Source organism: Telopea speciosissima, chromosome 4, assembly GCF_018873765.1.
Source record: "Telopea speciosissima isolate NSW1024214 ecotype Mountain lineage chromosome 4, Tspe_v1, whole genome shotgun sequence".
NCBI classification, from domain to species: Eukaryota; Viridiplantae; Streptophyta; class Magnoliopsida; order Proteales; family Proteaceae; genus Telopea; species Telopea speciosissima.
This window is the reverse complement of record NC_057919.1, coordinates 41,979,053-41,987,335: the sequence shown is the minus strand read 5'-3', so window position 1 is coordinate 41,987,335 and position 8,283 is coordinate 41,979,053. Positions and strand designations below refer to the sequence as shown.

The following is an 8,283-nucleotide window of genomic DNA, read 5'->3' as shown; positions in this document are numbered from 1 at the left end:
ATACCTCCTTCGAAATTCAGCCATAACCCTTGCTTCGAGATGGCTAATATAATATAGGGAGGCCCAATTGAAAGAGAAGGCAAGACCTATCCCTCTGGCAACACCAGACACGCCCAAGTCCACCGTGCCTCACGTAGCGGTGTTTCCCACGGGGGGAAAGATATCCCTACTATTAGGGATGGTGGCCTCGGGATCCCGAGGAGGAATCATACCCCCCCAGGAAACAATTCTCGGTTAGCAGAAGCCAACACAGTAGAAGAAGAAACAAGATTTACATTGAGAATTCGACGAGAAGAAGAAGTAGAATGCGATAGAGGAGCCATTAACAGAAAAACCCAGAAATAAAAAAGAGAGACAAACACCTACTGGTTGAAAGTTCACAAGAGAAGAAGGAGCTGTGCGAAAAGCCTAAACTCAGAGCTTGGAAGAACTTGAGAAATACCAAAAACATAGACTTATAAAATAAATATGAAAAAAAAGAGGACGAGGACAGCCAAGAAAACCTTACTGCGCGCAGGAAGGAATGAATGAAGCAAAAGAAAGAAGCAAAGCACCACAGAAATTGCCCAAGAAAGAAGAGAACGCTGCAGAAACTAGAAAAGAAGAAGAAATCAAAGGGAAAGAGACTTAAATCAAAGAAGGAAACCAAGAAGAAATGAGCATGGCTCATTAAATGCGCCATGAAAGTCGCGCCCGTGAAATGAACAGACGCTCGCTTGAAATGAAAGGATTCAAAAATTTGAAAAGGAAACCCTTCACTCCCTCACGTCGAGCAGCTCACCCAATGACGTGGAACACCCCCATAGGCCTAGCCAAAACCCTCAAAACCCTTTGTGACGGCTCCTGCGGCAACTGAAGCGACAGGCACCATAACCCCAAGACACCTGAACTGACAAGTCGGAGTCCAGCCCAAATCTTAGACCAGGCAGTCATGTCACAAGAAGGAATCTGATAGACACCTTGCCTCACAATTATGGATACACAAGGGAAAAACCACTCGGACTAAGGGAAAATTGAAAAGAATATCCCACTGTGCGGTCTAAAACAAAAAGGACACCTGGAGAAGACATCAAGCCGTTCGGATAAGGACCAAAGCGCCAGAAACTGTACGATACTACATTTCTTATCCCCGTTCGGATAAGGACAAAAGCGCCAGAAACTGTACGATACTACATTTCTTATCCCAACAAACCTTAGGTTTGTTGGAGTGGGGGGCTTATGTAATACCAAAAATATAATCACCCAATAGGATCGCACCACATCATCAAAGGACGATGACCTGAGATCCAATAAATCATACCCGAGATCCAAACCCATGAAGAGAACACCAAGTACGGCCTCAGGAGCCACATAACCCTCCATTCCCATTTGAAAACTACTAAAGAAGAAGTTGGAACAAAGGAAAGAAAGGATCTCGTTCCTAAAGAGATCTCTATCAGAAATGTTCTCACAGATAATAGAAACTACCATATTGGGACTCTCACACTATATATATCCAAATATAACCTCTTACAAACCATCTTTACTATTCTCAATTGTTGCTAAAAGAGATCTGACTTAGGCATCGGAGAGTCTCTCGTTGGTGAAAACTGGCTCTCTGGTGTCCATCTTGTTCTCTTATGCCGGTTTGAGCCCAGAAGGACTTTTGGTGGAGATTTCTTGACGCAACAATTGCCAAGAGTGCAAGACTAAGAATTTGATATAGAAATGGAGAGAATATCTAGAATTGCATAATTAGAATCAGTGAGATGTTTCCATATATTGAGAGAGTAATAAGAACACAACTAGTTCTTGGTGCCACTGCGACAATCTTCTACCTCTGTTCTTTATCTTGCTCTTTTTTGTCCTTATTCCTTTCTTTAGAAATTACTGTTTGTGATCCCATTGAGACCCCCCATTTGTGCTGCTGCTTCTGATATCTTGAGGATCAAGACCACCTTTTTCTACTTCTCAATAGGAATTCTTTCTGTCATTTTATCATCATTCTTTTTTAATTTTGAGACTTTATTGCGTTACTAACTACAGGTGGTTGTCGCTGGAGCAGGAGGTGGTTGCCTCGTCGGAGTAGCAGGTGCTCGCAAAGTTTTCCTTTCTCACCCTTAATGGAGCATGCAACGGTAACAAGGGTTGGGTGGGGTTGGTTTATTAATAATAAATAGGGAAGGGCAAAATTATCTTTTCAAATTAAAACGAAGAGAGTTAGCACTCAAGGGGCGGACATAATATGAAAATTTTCAGCAATGGTAGACATAATAGATTCAATAACGTAAATTTCCCTTCTATTTAATATAAGTTTTCTTTTCTCACAAAAACAATAAAAATAAAAACTAACCAATCCGGGCTGTGTCAACCAGGTTAGAAGAACAAACAAGAGTCTAACCCAAGGTACCTTGTCCTAAACCCTAAAGAACCTCTGTCGCTTCTTGTCTCAGTTGCTCTCCGAGTCTCTGAGTGTCACGCCCTTTTGGGCTGCAGCTCTCTCTCTTGTCTCTGCTTTTTTGAGTTTTGGTCTGCCATGAAATTTAGGGTTTTCAGATTTGAATTTCCTGCTATGGGTTCGCTGAGATTATCAATTTGAAAGCGCTCTTTCATCTCTGTCTTTAGACTCTCTTTATTCACAGCCATGTCTGCCGCTTCGAGAGGCCTCATTCCTCGTGTCAGGCTTCTCTCGTTCGGCCCAACGACAACAACAGTAATTAGCAGTAGTCACCGATTCAGGAGGTTTTCTGCACAGTCGATAAATGTCGAGAATGATTATGAGATCGATAGTGGAAGTCCGAAGATCATTAGAGCGAAACCGGTAGTGATGACTCCCGATTCGAAGAGGACTGGTGCAATCGCCGTAAAATGCGGTATGACTGCGGTTTGGGACAAATGGGGAGCTAGGGTTCCAATCACTGTCCTCTGGTTGGACGAGAACATTGTATCGCAGTTGAAGATGATCGAGAAGGAAGGAATCACAGCTTTACAGGTATGATCTAATGAACGCATCTTGTTCTTATCAGGTTGTTGAAGTAGTTTCTTCTGATGGGTTGTTTCGGTATTTGAGCATTTTTGGGCTGTTTGTGGTAGGTTGGTTGCGGTCAGAAGAAGGCGAAGCATTTGACGAATCCTGAAGTGGGTCATTTTAGAGCTCAAGGAGTTCCATTGAAGAGGAAGCTGAGGGAGTTTCCTGTGACAGAGGATGCGATTCTTCCTGTTGGTACTCCGATAACTGTTCGTCATTTTGTTCCAGGCCAATATGTTGATGTCAGTGGGATTACTCGTGGCAAAGGATTTCAGGTAAATTTATTCCCTCTGAACAGAGGTGGTAATCCAGAATTGCTTACCTCCTTTTTCTTTGTCTTAAATGATTATAAATGTTTCTTTCTTTTTAGGAAGGAAAAGACTTGATTGAGAGAAAGAAAGGCAATTCCCCCTGAATATGATTTACTGTACTGTGTAAAGCTGACGACTGTAGACAAAAGAAGTATAATTAGCTGTGTTCTAAATAAAATTGAATTTGTTCCTCACTCTAACTGCTACCTTATACGTGGGTTCATAGAAATTCACAAAAGCATGATTATTGTGATCTCTCTCAAAGCCTCTTGTAATAGTATCTGGGCACAAGCACTAAAGCACCGGATCATGTGGGGCTTATGGAGCTTAAGGAGAGAATGCAATAATCATACTTTTGTGTTCTCTGTAAGCTCCAATTTATTCTGTGGACCAATTCCCTATGAACAGTCATAGATATGTAGACATTCATATTCTGATATTCTTAAATATTTAGAATGGTCTCTTTCATTTTGGGAGACTTAATTATGCCTTCCCTTTCTTGAATAGCCCTAGACTGAAGACTCCATTTTGGTCATTCTTTTCTCTTTTTGATTGTTTTCAGACCATTGTATTGGGAGACATGTGCATCAATCTAGGGCTGTTCAAGCTAATTTTCTGCGTGACATAAGATGTGTATATAAGCTCTTGGATGAGCTAACACGCAAAGAAAAAGAGGAAATGAGAAAAAAAAATAATTCTAGGATGAGGTGCTAAGAAGATCACGTAAAGGAAGTCGGAAACAATACAACAAAAATTAAAGAGCTCTTGGTTCCTCCACAGATCATGTAGGAGGGAGCTTCCTTTGTGGCTCAAATATGTGTCATGTGGCAGCTCAGATGGGCCTCAAATTTTTTTTGACAGGTGGACCCCAAGGTCCCCTATCAATATTAGATTTCTTGCCAAATGGAGTTTTTCAAGGTGAAAAATAGAGTTTTGAAAAATCCAGGACTATGGGAGAGTGCACAATAGTGGTTAGAGTACCAGTAGGCGTGGTTAGATATATATGCCAATGCATCAGTGGGTATTTGAATTAGACTGTAATTGGACACATGGCCAATCCAGACAATGTCCTTTCTATCCAACAATTGGAATAGTGACATCATCTGTCCACATGGCACAATGAGCATTGGCCACGTGAGAAGCCTTGCCTTGGTTCCTCTAGGTGCCATGTGAAAGCCTTTTTGCCAAAGCTAGATGTCTACTTTATTTCAGGCAATCTAATTCCTCCATTTACAGGGTGGTATGAAAAGATGGGGATTTGCTGGAATGCCTGCATCTCATGGTGCTTCATTATCACATCGAAGTATTGGTTCCACTGGTCAAAGAGATGCTCCTGGAAAGGTATGTACTGCTTCAGTAGTTAATGAATGCATTACGTTCCTTGGCTACTGTGTGTATGTATGGTTCATGGTAATATGCTCATTTGTTGAGAATCTGAACTGAAATTATGTCTATATGAGATTTACTTTTTATTTTGCAATTAGTAGTACATTTTTTATAATTTTTTCCTCCGATTAGTAGTTATACAATGTTATAGATTATTCCTTGTCCAACTGATTGCTTCTTCATTCCATATGTGAATTTATGTTGACAGCAAGGCTCTTGAAAATTATTTAACATGGTCAATGATTTATATGGATTACTATCCCTTTGCCAGAAATAGAGAGGTGATCGCAAATATATTTAGTACAAACTGAAGGTAGAAATACCCAAAAAGGTAGATGTTGATGAGGCCCTTCATGGTTTATGTCTGTCGGTTGTTTCAAATAGAAGCATGGATGCTTAATCTTTCATGCAATAGTTTGAGTTGATTGTTTCCTAAGTTTATGAAGAAAATGTTAATTGGTCTTCTCCAGTGTATCCAGATAGTTGTGATAAAGTTTTAACAACTTGGGATCCAAGGTACTAAAACTCGGGTCTCGGTACCAACTCGACTCTTGGAAAAACCAAGACGAGTCGAGATCTCGCTGAGTTGGTGCATTTTTTTTTTTTTTTCAACTCGAAGCCTGAACATTGGGTCAACCCGAGATCTGGACCCGAGATCCGAGATCTCGCCGAGATATGTCGAGTTTTGTCCAATTAGGTAAGGTATTTAAGTGGTGGGTGGGTTAAAATAATGGATCGAAACCGAGATCCAACCGAGATCCGAGATCTAGATCTCACCGAGATCTCGCCGAGATATTGCACTTTTGAGACTCGTAGGCAGTCTCGTCTCGGCTTTTCCGAAAACCAAGAAACTCGGCGAGATCTCGCGAGTCCTCGAACTATTTGTTACTGTTTATCTTTATTTTGTTGTTGTGATTGATTATTCCATTCACAAGTAATATATTGCATTGGTGTTATGTCCAACAAAGTGCATTAGCACTTAGCACTTGCATGCTTTGGCTGCCGTGGCATTGCCTGTTGTTATACAGGTTGACTACATTATGTCTTCAGGAATCTTAAAAGGAAGAACACAATTGCTCTGGCTTTACCAGTTGGCAGAACTGGGCATGGTTCTGCTGCCCCTATAAAAACCTGTTGTATGACTAGATTTTCATAATTTCATAACCAGTTTTCTCTTCATTTTCTTTCTTTTCTCCAATGCCCTGCATAGCAAGTACTAGGTTACTGAGTTCATTCTTTGAATTAGATCTCCTCATCTAGTTCTTTCTTTCCATAACACTTCTATGACCGTCCCTACAATATTTGTTTTTCTCTGATTGACAAACCTTTTTTGTATTTTAACATCCCCTTATTATTAGCTGTGGTAGTAGTCCCTACAAGGTGAATTTTTCTTTTGGTTTTATTATATAAATAGAGATGTACCCCCCCCGAAAAAAAAAAAAAAAAAAGAAAGGATTTTATGGGATACAGATTTGGTTTTTTTGGCTGTTAATTGGTGTTTTCTTTACTTTGATCTGGTAACTCTCTCTCTCTCTCTACAATATTCGTAGAGTACTCTTGGTATCTCCTCTTTCTTCAAAAATGAGCATATTGATTTCTACTTTTAGGCTATCTATATTCTTTAAATCTGGAATATCAGATACTAAAACCTGGTGTTATTCCTCACTGAATCTGAACCATCAGATCAGGTTCAGATCTATGTTATAAGTTACCAGATTTCTCCCATTTTCCTCTTATTTTCTTCTTTCTGGGTCCATTACCTGCAGGATGATTTGATCAGTCTGCGTTAGGTAGTTCTAAATAATTTATGAGTTTATAGTGAATTCCAATGGCATTATTAATAGTTTACCAGATTCTTGTATCGGACTTCTTTTTATTTAAATTTTCCTTGCATCTCACTAGGTGCTGGTTTTAGTAGTGTTATCTTTATAACCAGCATATTGTTTGACTTTTTGACTTAATTAGGGTTATCAGATTAGATAATAACCCACCTTTCTGTTCTGAAATGTCAAAACTTGGCTGGTTTTCTACGTAGCATTTTGTTGGAAGCTGATTCATCAATAACTTATTGGTTCTTTTCAACCGTACCAGGGTTATCCTGTGAATTTTGAGCTCATTTTAATGCTCTGACTGACTTACTTCTTTTCCAGGGATTTTGATTGTTTGTCAATGTGAATCTTTGTAGTGGAGGATTGCCTTGTGTTATTGTTGAGAGGATCAGTTGCCCCATCACCTGCATATATTACAGGTTGTTTATGACCTCTTCTGTATCAGGTGAAGCTTTTATTACCATGAAATATTTTTAAACATCATGGGAAAAGAAAACAACAAACAGCCAGGTCTTGAACCTCTAAGCGTTGCTTCTTTTGCATATTTTCCATAGTGCAATTCCCAAAAATCTAGGAGCTCAGATAAATGGTAGATGCAACACAAAAACTACTATTTATATGTTTATTGCTGCCAATTAAATGGTAGATGCAACAAGGCACTCGATTTTTAAAGTGGAAATGTGATCATTAATTTTGTTACTCACCTAACATGTGCATAAACCGGATTTATTCATATGTATACCCTGCTGAATGTATCTCAGATGTACTGTGAACAGATCTTTTATTTTCAAGTTTTCACACAATTGTCGGATTGCCATTGCTTTACCTTCGATTTTTGTTCCAACAGGTTTTCAAAGGCAAAAAAATGCCTGGACGCATGGGTGGGAAGCAGTGCACGGTTAAAAATGTATGGGTCTACAAAATAGATCCGGCAAGGAACTTGATGTGGGTCAGAGGCCAGGTATGTTTCTCTCTGCAGTCTTTCTTATATGGTGTATAAGTAAGCATGCTGGTCGGAAAACATCTGCATGATGTGTTCAATTTGTAGTCATTATTTCTGTGCATTGTCAGAAAAAGCAATGGTCGATCAGAAACATTCTGTGCGTCATAGTTAGGATTATTTGGTCAAGTGATTATATCAAGTATCAACATGACTAAGTGGAATGACGAATGTTCCACAAGAAATAATGTTTTACTATTTCTTTTTCTATGGTCATTCTGTTATGCTGAGTTTTTTTTCTTTTCCCTGTATTGTTATAGGTTCCAGGTGCAGAGGGGAACTTTGTATTTATTAAGGATGCCGTTTACAAGAAACCAGATATTTCTTTGCTTCCATTCCCAACTTATTTTGCTCCACAAGATGAGGATGCTTCAGAGTTAGAACCTTTAGTTGCTGATCTTGGGGAAATAGATCCATTCATGGCCGGTGATTGATAGAGTCAGAGAGTTCAACATTCCCACTTAAGTTGTTCTCCCCCCCCCCCCCCCTCTCCCCCCCTTGTTTTTTTTGTGACGGGATCAGTTAGCATGCATACTTTCTGGGCAGTGGAGTGGGTTCGTGATCAAAGCACCAGCAAAAAATTTTGGGTATTTTTTATTTATCCACTCTTTATGGGTAGGGATTGTAATTGAAATTGGGTCAGAGCTTGTAATTTTATTATTGATTCTAGTTTAGCAGTGGTTTGGATCGAGTTGGGGTCAGAGCTTGTAGTTGTATTATTGATTCTAGTTTTACAGTGGATTGAATCAA

General features: G+C 39.5%; 1 protein-coding gene across 1 annotated transcript; it reads left to right on the top strand.

The window, feature by feature from the left end:
• The first annotated feature begins 2,451 nt into the window (after positions 1–2,451).
• Positions 2,452–7,993, top strand: LOC122659379 (50S ribosomal protein L3-2, mitochondrial-like). Its single transcript, XM_043854490.1, has 5 exons — positions 2,452–2,971; positions 3,073–3,282; positions 4,555–4,659; positions 7,381–7,494; positions 7,794–7,993. The coding sequence occupies exons 1-5, from the start codon at positions 2,624–2,626 to the stop codon at positions 7,965–7,967; spliced, it is 951 nt and encodes a 316-aa protein (XP_043710425.1). The 5' UTR covers positions 2,452–2,623; the 3' UTR covers positions 7,968–7,993.
• The last annotated feature ends 290 nt before the right edge of the window (positions 7,994–8,283 follow it).